This window comes from Accipiter gentilis, chromosome 3 (assembly GCF_929443795.1).
Source record: "Accipiter gentilis chromosome 3, bAccGen1.1, whole genome shotgun sequence".
Lineage (NCBI taxonomy): Eukaryota > Metazoa > Chordata > Aves > Accipitriformes > Accipitridae > Astur > Astur gentilis.
This window is the reverse complement of record NC_064882.1, coordinates 38,485,581-38,500,458: the sequence shown is the minus strand read 5'-3', so window position 1 is coordinate 38,500,458 and position 14,878 is coordinate 38,485,581. Positions and strand designations below refer to the sequence as shown.

The following is a 14,878-nucleotide window of genomic DNA, read 5'->3' as shown; positions in this document are numbered from 1 at the left end:
GAGGAGAGGAAGGAAGCGTGCCCACAGCCATGTTTTGTAAAAAAATTCTCAGACAAAACCCTCATGGGGAGGGGGAAAGTAATGAGAAGAGTAGACAGGCACACAGCAGTCCTCAAGAGGAGATAATAATAGCTCAGAGCTTTTTATTCTTTGTCCCGCCTAGTTAATCCAGGCACAGTAAGATATAGACTTAAACTGAGATTGCTGCCAAAAGAACAGTTTTCCTCATCCCACCTATTTTCATTCTTATATTCAGGGAACAAATGACCAAAGAAGATAGAAGTAGGGTAGTGCTGCTGTTTACATGTGTCCGAAATATCAGAGCAAGATGGCTCTGAAAGGTGCAGGATGTAAGGAAATACATGGGATTATTGTTGTGCCCCTACTTCACTGTATCTTCCTTCCCTCTATGGGAGTATAAACTGAGGCACATGATAAGCTAAAAAGGAGCTTTAGTGTCAAGTAAGTAGAATTGCTTTATATTTGTCACTGAATCTTTGTGCAATTAGGCTTACTCCCCAGGTACATTTCACTATACTTTTGTGACTCTTAGGAGCTCTTCTAGCACCAAATTCCAGAGACCAGTTTGACAGTTGGACAGCTAGAATGGATTGAATGGAAGTCCAGAACAGCAGAGCTAAATATCCTGAAGTGAATGTAAAACAGAGCCTTTAGTGACAATTGCACAGTGGGGAGACCACTGAGAATTGTGGTTGTACACTTAATGGTTACAACTTCTGTACACATTTTTAATCCTTAAAAGCTTAGCTAATGAGTAGCAGAGTCTTTGGCAGCACAAGGAGAAAAAAATCTTAAGCATGACTGTAAGGCAGGCATAACTTTTCTCCACAGACATAATTTTCCAGGTGAAATTGTCACTAAGAAGTAGCTGTGTTTTACACTAACTGAAAACTTTGAATTGCTTTGAAATAAGCAACCTATAATGTTACGTGGATTGCAACACTTCTGTGAATTATTGAAGGCTGTCATAGTTGAGATAATCTGATGTAAGGGATGATTTCACAATTTACTTTTTTTTATTTTTTAACTTCCAAAAAATCATGGTGAAGAAGTATTCTTAGGAATCACTGAAACAGAAGTCTCATAAGAGTTAAGATAATCTCTAATAGGTGACTCTCATGATCTGAAAGCTAGCATGCTGTCTTGATCAAGGAAGTGGGATAAAATACCTACTATCTCTTACAGATGGTTCCTGACTTAGTCTGATTCCCTTTTCTGGCCTGGACTTCGGCAAGCTTGTTCAAGCTTTTTTTTTGGAGAGAGGCAGGGTGGGGAGTGGGGTTGAGGGTGTTTTTGTTGGCTTTGTTTGTAAGGCAGTAATGCAAAGGGAGAGGCTAAGGTTGTGGGGATTTTACCTTTCGGTTTTGCCAATTTTTTATTTTTTTGTATTTTAAATAAATTTTAGACTTAATCTTTCTGAAAATAAACTTTCTGGCATAAAATGGCATAGTCTTAAGAGCCTTGCATCTCTATTAAAAGAGTTTTCTGACTCTCCTCTATGGAGCAATGCGATTTCAGCAATGTGATTATTTCAGGAGGCCAAAATGGCAAAACTAAGGTAGTACAATGCTATGTTGTCTACCTGTACTGAATAGTAAGACTGGTAAGCTTTAACTCTTGCGAATGTGTGACCTTAAAGTATGGCATCAGCTTGGCTTTACAGAAAGAAGAATTATGAAATAATTGAATAAAAGTGACAGAAATTGAAGTGAGGAATTACAGTTATCCAATCATCTAGTGACTCATTTCACTATCTGGGGACAAGGTTACTCAAGTATGAAAATGAATGGGTGACAGCTCAAACTTCCCTCTTAAGCTCTGTGAGTAACACAAATTAGTTGACAAGGCTGTCTCTTAAACTTCCTTTTCAATTACAGTATCTGCTTAAAACTGTATGCCTAACATTTTGTATTAAATTAGTGACTACTTTGGCATAACTGAAAATGTTAGAGGTGATAAGTGCACTGCTGTGGTTGATTAACTTTTCAGACCTGCTCAGGTTGTTTGGTAGTTGCAGAAGAATTCCTTACCATTAGACTGATTGTTGTGGAATTAAAGTAGCAAAAACAATGGCTTGCAACTGTTAATGGATTTGGGTACTGTGCTGAAGTGGTTGATACCATAAATGTCTCAGCAGAAAAAGATGTTGATGACTTAGTAGTGACTCAGTGTGGGTTAGTTGCAATTGATTGCAGAACTAGAGTTCAGGAATTCTATTATTTCCAGTATTGTGTGTGTGTTGGGCTCTTGAACTGTCATTTTTCAGTGTGCTAGTTTTCTTTATAAAGGTACATAACTTCTCTTCTGATTAGATCAATCATTTGGAATTTCCTATGAGGTTCTTAGTGATTATTGTCCCAATATGCCAAACTGTTGTTTTGTATGATACAGTCCTCCATTCTGGAGGTCTTGCCGTATATTCTTTGTTCCTAGGTGCACACATTTACATTCTGAGATATGAAATAAGCTTTGATTGAGTTGGCCCAGCTTATGAAGTGAATACTGTTTGCTATTTGAGATAGCTCTTTTCTAATTCAACTTTCCCCAGATTCTGTGTTATCTTTAAATTTTGTAACTTCTGATGTCTGCTTTTAGATTATTGCTTAAAATTCTTAATAGTAAGTAGTCCTTGGAGTTTTTCCAATACTAGTATCTGTTTGATGGTTTGGTTTCTTTTCTCTGTAAATAGCTACCTCTGGAGCTCTACTAAGCTGCCGGTTGTTTATCTGCAAAAAGTACTGTATTGCACGATGGTCTTTTTTCTGCATCACAGTACCATATATTACTAAGTCAAAAACCATGAAATTTTTTGTGTACTCAGTTTTACGTTCTCAAAGAATGAAGTAAGGTTTGGTTTAGATCTCGCTTATTTCCAGTTAACATGACCTTGTAGAAAGTAGTGGGTTATCCTTTGTAGTAAGTAGAAAAAAAGTAGTTTTACCCAAGACTGTAGTAAAGAAAAATATATGAAAAAAAATACAGTGAAAAAAGGCTGATTATTGTACTCTTAATTATTTCCCATCTGGATCATTCGGTCTTACAATACTTCATAAATACTATTTCATTGTAATTGATCTAATTTAACCTCTAGGATGCAGTTTCTGTAATTGCATTTAGACTAACTGTTAGTTTTCATATGTTTTCCAAAAGTTAAATACCATGTGGGTTTTTTTCTGAAGACTGTTCTTCATACATGTTTCACTGTGTAGCCTAAAAATCTTTAAATAGATTTTAAACAGTGAGAGCCTGCAGTTCTTTTTATATTAGGAGCATTGTGTTATTCATGATAAAATTTACCTAGCATCATGTAAAAAACTGTGGTGCCAAATTGCTCTGAACATAATTTAATTTTCAATTCCATTCCTCTAGGCAGAATATGAGGTATCTTCAGATGAAAAGCGTATAGACTGTGGCCTGAAAGTTTTAGAGACGTACTTCACTAATGGGGTAAATATATTATATTGCAAAATATTGTCTCAAGTGTTGTGTAAATGTCAGATAAATAGAGATCTAAGTGGTTACATTTTTTTAGTAAATTGACTTTCAAACTTCATTAGTCCCATTTTTGTCTTTCTGGAAGGTATAAGGCCTCTAAAATTGTGAAGCTCTTATCAACTTGAGTAGAAACCTTGACTAATCTCTGCTTTTAAGACTACTACCATTATAATTTATTCTCCTATGTTTTCTAATTAAAATACTGGTCTCAAGTAAAGATATATTTTTAAACAAACTCATTTATCATCTAAAGAGAACTTATTAACAAATTAACTCAGAGTTTTTTTAGTCTGAAGACGTGAGAATGAGGAATTTTTGAAATTTTCAGGCTTCTTTCAGACTCCTGTGTGGCCTTGGTTGGTTTGCTGTAAGTTTGCAGAATTGCTGCAGGTTTTCACAAAGTGAAATGCTGTTTTGGCTTGGCTTGGTTTGGTTTGTTCTAGAGCATTCTGTTTCTCTGTATTTTGCATGGTCATCATTAATAGCTGATCTTTTGCATATATTAGATGTCACTGATTGATTTTTTAAGAGTCTGTTCTTTGGTATCCAGTAGAAGCTTTTCTGTGGATATATAATTAGACGTTTGCTTTCTATGAATAGATGCTCCTTCTGCTTCTCTTACTTTGGTCATCCTAGAAGACTTTACTCCAAATGAAGGTCTTGCAGATGCCTAAAAAGCAGATAGACTCCAAGTTTGCCACGTCTTCTGATAATTTGGGACTATCATAAGTCACATGCGGTTTTTGCAAAAAACGGATTTCTTTGGGCTGGTTTGAAACAGTTCCCTAGCTTTTGTATGTGTTTCTTTCCCCATCCTTCCATCCTGCTAAGCCAAATAGAGAACTTGGTTTTGTGGTGATAGACTTCTGGAGAGAAAAAGAAATTTGACTTATTGCCAAGTTTGTTTCCTCAGACACTGCAACAGTAAATAACTGTAATAGCTTTCAATGCATTTGTATGTAATAGGGAACAAATAAAAATTTTGCCTGAATATGACTTTCTTGGTTTTCTCTTCAGCCAAACCATTGCTTTCCTTTTCCTGTATTAGAAGATTTCATTTTACTTTGAATACAGAACTTTTACTCATTCTATCAATTTACAAAATTGCTTTCATTGTTGCCTTTTTATTTAATTATGTGAAGTCTGCAGCACACCTGCCAGAAATACCTCAGGAAACAGTAAATGAATGTAAAGCAAGACTCGAAAAGAACCCTTCTAAGGATCTTTTTATGGACTGTACTAGGTAAGTTAAAAATGCATAGTGCTAAGTTTGAGGATCACAAGGGAAATTTGTGTTTCTGAGAGAAGTGAAAGGTGAAGCTATTACACCTAGGAGTATTTGGTCTCTCAAATAAGTGTAGGTAAGAAATTTGGAACAGATTTATTAAAGGACTAGGTTTTCTTCAGATGTGATTTAGATGTTTGACTTTTGCAGAGCTTTTTCTTTAATGCTATTTTTGCATAAAATCACACTATTATCTCCTGCCAAGTATTCTGTAAGTTAGAATAGTATTTCTCTTTATTATATTCTTACCTTTTGAGTGACTTCTTTTCCATGATGAATGTACCTAGAAAAATATGAAGTTATAAACTGGAGCTTGAAAGGTTTCTGAACAATGTTACACAATTTATGGTTCTTGAAAATGGGTTGAACAGAGGCCAATTGAACAGAGGCCAAAAGTTATATTCCATTAAGATGGCTAATTAGAGGATCGATTAACACAGTGATAGTTAGCACAACCAAATACAGCTTGGTTTTGCTCTGAAGTCATGAAGCGATATTTCACACAGCAGCAGCAGGAAGGCTTTTCTTGGAGGGACGGTACATGTTTACCAGTGTTGCATGTCTTTCTAAAGCCTTCATGTTCCTAATATTACTGGTTCTTCAAGACATGCTTGATCCTGTCTGAAGGATTACAACATGTTTTATCACTGCTTGGGTCATCTCCCTGGCAACAAAAATAAGCATACTTTATAACAACCTGAGATTATAAGATTGAAAGGGATATGTGAGAACACCTAGTAAAACATGTCTCAAATGGACGATCTGTCATGTAGCTCATCCCCTTTCCTCTGTCCAATAAATATATGAATACAGTTTGAATGACTTGTTTTCCTTCCTCCCCCCCCCCCCCCCCCCCGCCCCGCCTTGGTGTGTTTAGTTTAAGGGGAATGATAAGGTACCTGATGCTCAGGTTTGCATATGGCATTTAATATTTCAATTTCAAATCCTAGAATAAAATTTTACTTACCAGTCTCCAAAGAATGTATGAAAACTTGTAGATACTTTCCTGTAAATATCTTTCACAGGTCATATTTGTGGGGTCATACATGCATTGCATAGCTGCTGAGAAGCTGATATTTAGGTGGGCTTGAAGACACTTAATGAGAATGCAGAGGTCAAGCTTTATAGTTAGTGTAAGTAACAGCAGTTTGACATTCACTAGTGTTTTGACAGGAAGAGTTTTCTTTGACAGGCACTCACTGTGAGGCATTTAGGTTAAAACCATTGTAGAGCACAGTGACAATGTTTTTCTGCCTACAGCTTCATTGATATGTTTAAGTGTATTTTAATAGATTGATAACAACTGGTTCATCAGTTTTTTCAGTATAAGATTGATTTTATTTTCCTGTTGCTAGAATTGTCCATGAATACCTAAGCAGAAGACCTTTTGAAGCTTACCAAGAAAGTGTGTATTTTTCCCGTTTTTTACAGTGGAAATGGCTGGAAAAGTAAGTTTATTTATAATGTTTGCATTACGATTTTGCTTTGCTTTGTGGCCATTCCACTTGTTGTGCTAGAAATGTTGTAGAGCCCTAATGAGTGACACTGCCTGTCTAAGAAATTATGATCTGAAAGACAAGATGTAGAGGATGATGTTGATGGGACAATGAGAGCGCCAATACTCCCAATGGAAGTCCAATAGTCTTTAAGTGATAAATTTGTATTAGGTAAATACAAATTTATTATCATATGGGTATATGTCTGGCTGTCAAGTGTGCAGTGGGATACCAGTCTTCCTTGAGAGGAAGTTTCAAACTTGGTCTAATTAGTGGTTAATAAACAGATTAATCTAGTTTTATAACCCAGTCAGTGATTGGATAACTAATCAGTTTTTCAGGGTGGTACAGACACAGATTTAGTAATTACAAGACAGCAAGGTTTGTATATATCAGAATCTAGTTTGGGCTTTTAAATCAATACTAAGTGAGCGTCCAGACTTTTTTCAGAAGGCTGAAATTGGTACAAATTCATTCTAATTCAGCACTGCTGGGTATCATGATCACATATTGAAACATTAAGGTGCTTGACCATTAATTTTATGGTAAATTCCAATTATCCAGTGTCTTTATTTGACTGAATTAGTAGCAAAAGCCAGGAAGATAACTAGGGAAGTTACTCAAACAATTAAACCAAAGGAACCTCCCTTTGTTGTCCTGAGAACAGAGCTGCATTAACAATGAATAAACTTTTAAAACAAACCCCCAAAAACCCCACCACCATGAAACAGCTCTGCTCTGATACATGTTTAGGAATGTTTTAGCATAGAATGGTTGACACCTTTACTGCATCCAGTTATTCATTCTTCTTCCGCTACACCAATACTTTAACAATTCGGCTCTTGAACTGCTGTTGCGTACTGCAACCCTTTCTTCTTTGGAAAACCTAAACAGCAAAGCAAAATCAGAAATGGTTTACCTTTTAAATGCTGCATAATGAGCATGATCTCATTGAAACGCAGCCTACATCTCAGCATACTGCAACTAAGGGAGACAACTGGAGGTGATAAATTGGCTGTTGATGAGAACAGATAAAGATCTAACCATAAACAGCATAAAGCCTGATTGATCAGCTTTTCTTCCAGCTATTGTGAATGTCTGATGACCACATGAGGGAGCCAATGATTCTAATCAGAGCACCCCTTTCAGCTTATTATAATACTGTCTTCATGAAGTCAAGGCAACTGTTGTTCAGTAAGATGTCATAGAACAGGAAGGAGAAAATTAAGACAGACTTCAGCGCGGGAAGGGGATTACTAACTCTTGTAATTCCTGTTGTAGTAATTGTTTTTTTCTGTTAATCAGGCAACCAGTAACCAAACACACATTTAGGCATTACCGAGTACTAGGCAAAGGTGGATTTGGAGAGGTGAGTACAGAATTATCTTTCTGCAAGGCAGTCCTTGAGGAGAAAAGAAAAAAAAAAAAGAAAAAGGTTAATACAGAGGAGAAGCAGTTTTTCAACTCTTGACTCTAACAATCTACATTTGACACATCACCTGGCAAACTGTCATTAGTCCAAACTGTTTTCCTTTGATGTGTTAGTTTCAGTATTGTAGGTCATACACAAAGTTGGAGAAAACTTCTACTGACTGATAACAGTTGCTTCTGTTTAGAAATTTCATTTGGCAATGAGAATGTAGTTTCTACTTAATAATTATGTAGAATATTCATGAACCTAATAGGAAAATCTATAGATTTTATTAATTATGTTTGTAATTCAGTGGGCTTTTTTTCCCCCTACATGTTTTAACCAGAGCCCTATATTGAAGGGGAAGGAGGGTTACTAAATTATCATTATCTTTTTCCTGCTTGATTATGGTGTGGATATTTGTCTTCTGTCCTGCTTGCCTAGACTGTTACCACAGTCAGGTGTTTCGCCAACACAAGATCCAGTTTTACTGAACTATTCAACCCCAACAAAAATGTGTTTGCTCCTGTATAATCACTTTTTCTACTTACAGCTTTTGTGACCCTTCAGAGTTGTTTCATGGGTGAAATATCTGTATTGATTCTTACAAACCTTCATTTTCTGAGAGCATTCAAGAGTTCAAGAAAAGAAAATAAAATTTTATCTTCTTTTAAAAAAAAATTATTCTTAAAAACCCTAGCATCTTTGACACACCTTCCTTCTTTTTTAGGTGTGTGCCTGTCAAGTACGGGCAACAGGGAAAATGTATGCTTGTAAAAAGCTAGAAAAAAAGAGAATAAAGAAGAGGAAAGGAGAATCAATGGCTCTAAATGAGAAAAGAATTCTAGAAAAAGTGAATAGTAGGTTTGTAGTAAGTATCTACTTTGATCTTATTTTCAGAAGTTTGTCTTGCTTTGTTTGCTTCATTTCATTCTCTTTCAGGAACTTGTGGGCACAAGACATTTTTTAATTGATTTAGAGAATGCATGACTGCTGAGAGAAATGATTGATATAATAAGAAGTATGTTTTGGTTTTGTGTGTGATTGTGAGTAACTCTGTGCAGAGGACTTTGTTATCCAATATTAAATTGATTTTAGTCTGCCTGATTTATTTCTCACTTAAAACCACAACATTAAATTGTGTTTCAGCATGCTGATGCCACTGAATCTTTGTCCTCTAAAGGTGACTAGATTATTCTGTAGTGCTCCGACTTGAATAATCACTTAAATTCTATTTATGCTGCAGCCTATGACTATGTTTGTCTATGTTTAATAAAGAGGATAATTCCATATACTTTATTGCATCCTATTTTTTCCTTCTCTCTTTCTCTTCTCTGTCTCTTCTTCCAGTGCATTGCTCTCTGTTTTCTTCTCTTACACCCTTCTTCCCTCCCATACACCTATTTTCTTATAATTAATGCTCATTTCTAATTTGAGGTCATTCATAAAGGCACTTGCAAAGGGGTGAATTCATGAGAGTCTCCCATTTAATTGCCATTAGAAGTTGCATATCCTGCATGTCTGTGACTTTTATAGTAGAGTTTTTATATCCTTAGGTATTTTCATGGTATTCATTACTCTGTTACTTATACATTTCAAGATAAATATGAAATTTGACTAGTATATCTATTCAGGTTAGTTATATTGCTTTTCTGTGTACTAAGGCTTAAAGAGGTATCTTGGATGTGAAACAATTAACATAACTTTTTAATAGAAATTCCGCAGAATGAAAATCTTAGTCTTAATACTTTAACCTGATGCTATCACATAAATTATGGTCTGTTAGTAGCTCTAATTACTAAGCAGTGAATTAGCTTAGAATGATCAAACTTATACCAAGTAAACTTTCCCCCAGGTAATGTTTATTTTTTCATTGAATTGTTGTCATTTAAGTGTTAATTTTAAATGCATTTTGCCTTGTTTTTAAATCCATTTACTGATAAATTTTGTATTGCAGTTCAGAGAGGATTTTAAAGTACCTTTGTTAGAGGATAGTAGAAGTTATTTATAAATAAATATATACATGTATGTATGTATAAAATACGTATGCATGTATTTTCTGACAAGCTTTATGTATTAAAAAACCCCTGTAGAGTACTGCCAGCTAAAAGAAAAATTAAGAACCTGCTGGCCAGATATTTTAATGTATTTTAAACAATTATAAATAATGTTTTTGTATAAATATGCTAATGTTGTTTTCTCACAAGGCTCATGGGCTTGAATTGATTGAAATTGAATCCAGAAATTACCTGAATTGATCCAGAAATTACTAGTTGTGGAGACACATGAGATAAGAGTGAAACTTATATTTTTGAGTAATATTTTTCAACATATGTAAATACTATAAATCAATAATTGATTGAAGTTGAATTTGAAAACACTTTATAGGATTGAGTATAAGCTATTTTCTTCTTGCCAGACAAAGCTTTTTTGAGGCAATAGAGAAGATCTAGACCTTGGATCTGCAGTAATACTGGGTTGGAAGTGGGTAAATAATTTGTCATGTCTGTGTCACAAGTAAAGTTATTAATAGCTGGACATGTCAGTTTAAAACCACCAAATAGTAACCCTTGCCCTGAGTAGCTGATTTATATATTTATTTCATTTTATTATTTACTATTGGATTTATGCTTCTGAAGGAAGAGTTTGGACTTATTACCGAATTATGACCTTTATGTATTTGTACTGCCTTTAAAAATACGTTTATTGAGTAAAAAAAAATCCTGCTGATTTTTACTTAGCTTACTTATCTAATGTAAGCTAAGTATATGTTTAAATCCCATTGCTTTTAACACAAGTTAGTTAATCTCTGTAGTTAATTTTGAAGATCCTGCCAGATGATCATCAGCATAGCATAGCTTTTTGTATTAAAACTGAGTTTGTAATTTAAACAACATATGTTGAATTTTGCAGTATACGACATTGTTTTAAAATTGAGTTTTTCTGAATTCACAAGTCTACTTTAAATGCTCTTTAAAAACATTTACCTAAAACCTGAAAAAAAAAAGTGTTGTTCTTCCATCCCTGTCAGTGCTGCATTCCACATACAGTGAGAAGAAGAAAGACTATAAAGAGCTATACTAAGTCTTTACTGTTGGCAAGTTCTAAGCTAGGGAAATATGCAGTTATTGGGGGGGGGGACAGGAAGGAATAGAAACTACACATTTGATCTTAAATAACTTTTTTAGTTTCTCTAATGTAGGGCAACTTTGAGTTTTGTAGAAGTTCAGGAAGGTGGTTTGACAATGCAATAAATGTCAATGAATGAAATAAAGTATATGCACATGTTATCTTTACAAAGAGTAATACAGATAATGTGCAGCTGAGGTCCATCATCAATAAATGAATTTTCTGGATGGAGCTCTATGGTATCTAAACAGATATGTCACTAAACTTTTGTATGGTGATGTAGGGTTTGTGTATGCATGCAAATTGGAATATCTTTGTGTCTTCAAGTACTCAACAGGAATGATTCTCTACTTGAGTGTTGTGTTCTTTTTTGTTTTAAAAAAGGATTCATATGTTGCTTGTATTGGAAAAAAGAGCTGTGAATAGTATTGGGATTTATGAATGAATAATGGTTGTCTTCTCTTCCTGCCCCATTTTTAGGTTAGTTTATCATACACGTATGAGACGAAAGATGCCCTGTGTTTAGTATTAACCATAATGAATGGAGGGGATTTGAAGTTTCACATATATAACATGGGAAATCCTGGCTTTGATGAAGAAAGGGCTATTTTCTATGCTGCAGAACTGTGCTGTGGCCTAGAGGATTTGCAGAAGGAGAGAATTGTTTACAGGTGAGTGTGACCTACAGTCACTCGTACCTTGAATTTTCCATGTCTGTTCAGCATTGAATGTATTAATTGTTTTCTACTAAAACAAATTTATACTTCAACTTCATAGTAAAAGAAGCAAAAAATTGTTTAGTTGTCCTTTTCACAGCATGTCCTTCAGAATAACTGATCTTATTTGTGTTCGTTCTTACTATTAATTTAGGTTTAGATACTTGCTACATTCGCAAACATTATAAAGTTGATTCAAGGTTTGTTTGTAAAATGAAAGTAAATTATGATTTACAAAGCAAATTCATTAGTAATTCAAATAAATAAAATAAGTTTTAGGAACATGGGGTTTGTATTTCTGCCCACTCTAAAGCAGGAGTTCACAGAAGTCCCTTGCTGCATTGCTTGTTACGCCCAAGTGGGTAAAAAGTCAGTTATAATCCTTATGGCCCTCTCTCTTCTCTTTTTATTTCAGGTTCCTCCAATAAACACTTTATTGCTTTTGAATTAATGAAACTATCATAAGCCTCATGCGTTATTATAATTGAGATTGTATGGTTTTACTGCTCTTTTCTGTCTCTGTACATACATTATTTAATCCCTGGCATGCATTAATATCACAGAACAAGCAAAACAAACTTAGTGGTGGACCAAGAACACTTTCTTTATATTACTGGTGTATAATACCAAGTACCACTTGTTTTCAAAGAAGATTTAAAGTATAATCCTGCATAACTTCAATATGATGAGTCTTAGTCTTTTCCCTCCCCAATACAGAAGACTAACATACACACAAAAGAAAGTGGCAGAACTACAGAGTAAATCAGGATTATGCTGGTTGTTGTATGTGGTTCCCTAAAGAATTTGGCCAATCTTGCAATGTTATGCAGTGTGTTTTGGCATGCATGTAGGAAGAAAGCAAGGATGAATGTTTTGATCAGCTACAGATAGGTCATTTCACATTGCCCAAGTGAAAACAAAACTGATTGTTTAAAAAACAAAAAACAACAACAACAAAACCCAAACAAAACAAAAACAACAAAAAAACCCACAGCCCTTGTGTTTAAGCCTGACTTGTTAGCTATTTGCTTGTAAGAAGACCTTCAAACACATATGTCAAATCCTAGTGTTCTCTGTCTGCAATTCCACATCTTGGAGTGGTCATGGTTTCTTCTGGAGCAGTCTTGGTGTCTAGATCTCTGCCCTGTTTTGTGCTATTACATAATCAGTTTCCAATTATTAAGAATTTGTATGGCCTTACATTTATGAGCAAGGAAAAAAGTAGTTTCACAACCAACTCTGAGTAAAATTGCCTGTTAATTAAAAGAATGGGAATTATTTTCAGTCTTCTGTTCATAGCAAAATGAAGGACCAAGAGACAGTTACCTGTACATGTGTTAGTAACTGAATAATTTGTATGCTCAGGAAAAAAAGAAGGGCTTCAATTTAATCATAATACCTGAAGGTGTTATTTAAACAATTCAGTATAGGACATGCTAAGGTAGTTCCTGCTCAGTATGTAAACAGGTGAAAAAAGACTCTAATTATACCATGTCAGCTCAAGTATGCTTTAGCACTAAAACTAGAAAATGTTTGGATAATTTTACGCTCTTTGTAGAATCACTTTCAGCCCTGCACTTTTTAATATCGAATGACTAACTTTTTGTAAAACAAAGTCTTGTTTCTTCTCTTTTGCTAATGGTAGTATTTTTCCTGATGGTCTTGATTTGTTTTTTCCATATGTATTTCTTTTTGTATCATGTATTTAGGAGAGTAATTGTGAATTTTACAGTTTTAAAGTCTAGAAGCCAAAACAGGTGGTCATGGAAGTCTTCAGAATGTCACCAATTACAATGATAGGTTACACGATCAAAATTCTCTATGAGGCATCTTAATGGAAATGCATTTAAGCAGCAATACAGTGATTATATATGATTAGTGAAACAGAAAGCTTGGGAAAATTTGCCGTAATTATTTTATTCTCACCAAAGAAGTTATGCTGGCAACCTCCAGTCTTAATGTTGACGGTGGGGAGGGGAGAATATAATGAAGCACGTTTTAATTGATTCAATGATTTATTTTTCCGAATTATGGTAACTAGTGTTTTTCATTCTCCTGGGCAAGAAAATACAGAAGGAATGTTTTTCTTATTTTGTTGTAATTTTGAAAGCATTTAATACTGGTAGGACCACTGAATTTCTGAAATTGGAGCTAGTTCTTTTTCTTGTTGCCATATTTTAAGATCTGTTAGTGCATTTGTTTTCCAGCTTTAAAGGAGGAGTTTTAAACTGTCTTTTTAGACAAATACCTTAAATTGTTAAAGTGGACTTTAATTCTGTAACTTACTCTTATAAAATATTTTTTTGAGAATGTGTTTTTGTGGCTATCCATCTGTATATTCACAGTAAAGTGTACTGCAAAGGCAGTGGAAGAAGGGAAATTCAGAACTTCTGAAAATAGAAATTCTCGGTGCAGAGGGGTGTCAGTAGATAGCAGGAAAATCAGTTCATCTTGGCAGTTTGTTCAGTTCTAGTTCTACAGTTTTAATGTAAGTCAGTCATGTTAAAATTTATTACATTTGGGACATGTTGCCATCAGTTGCAAAATGCCTCATAAAGTAGAAGAACTAGGCCTCACTTTCCTCTCCATTAACACCAATTTTTATTGTGTGTTTCATATGTCTTTATACCAATTATTACTGAATTTCAAGCAGTGGCATTGGTGCTGTCTGTAGGACCCTGGAGTCAGTTGTGCCATTTTGTTAGTGGGGTTCCCACTGGCTTAAGAGAACAGGTGCAGAGCTGGAAGGAGGGCCCCACGCTGCCCTGTGATAGCGACTGAGCCAGTTTGCTTGTTCAATGGGAGCTTGTGAAACTAGCTGTAACTTGCCATATGTTGCTGACGTTAGAAAAATAAGCAGACAGGAACAGGCAGCTGAGGAGATATGCATCCATCTGCTACATAAAAAGTCTGATAATACTTAAGAGCAAAGTCAGGATTTGCATAAGACAGAGTGGGGAACAAGTGCCTGCTTTCCAAAAGAGACTTAATTGCTGAAGTTTTCCTGCAGGAGTTACCAGACTTCTCAAGATTGGTAGTGTTTTTTATCGGATATGCTGCTTGAATACCTAGTTTTCCTCACAAACTCATGTAGGTGCCCATAGAATGTGCCTGGAAGGTCAAAGATCAGACTTAAAGACCTGTTGAAGCTGTAGTGGATAAAGCCAGGTAGCTCCTTGCCTGCCTTGTGCCTATGCTCAGAGTAGACTTCTTTACAGTGAAATCCCCTAAGGATTTTTATCCAGAAATTTTCTCTGAAGGAAGGCTGGTATAAGCTATAGAACAAATAGACTTGGAGATGGAACTCTTTAAACTTGTTTACTTG

At 35.1% G+C, this 14,878-nt stretch overlaps 1 protein-coding gene across 8 annotated transcripts in view; it reads left to right on the top strand.

Annotated features, from left to right (window-relative positions):
- Positions 1-14,878, top strand: part of GRK4 (G protein-coupled receptor kinase 4) — a 45,460-nt gene that overhangs the window by 14,488 nt on the left and 16,094 nt on the right. For 7 of the 8 annotated variants that reach the window (XR_007510334.1, XM_049835402.1, XM_049835462.1 and 4 more), the window contains 6 exons: positions 3,391-3,468; positions 4,659-4,759; positions 6,157-6,249; positions 7,603-7,666; positions 8,439-8,579; positions 11,318-11,508. Coding sequence is in view for 7 of the 8 variants with exons in the window: in XM_049835402.1 (XP_049691359.1) it covers positions 3,391-3,468; positions 4,659-4,759; positions 6,157-6,249; positions 7,603-7,666; positions 8,439-8,579; positions 11,318-11,508 (668 nt within the window). In the remaining variant the exon portion in view is untranslated. Of the gene's footprint in view, positions 1-1,671; positions 1,842-3,390; positions 3,469-4,658; positions 4,760-6,156; positions 6,250-7,602; positions 7,667-8,438; positions 8,580-11,317; positions 11,509-14,878 lie in introns of all 8 variants that reach the window. The other variant, XM_049835453.1, reaches the window with a different exon arrangement.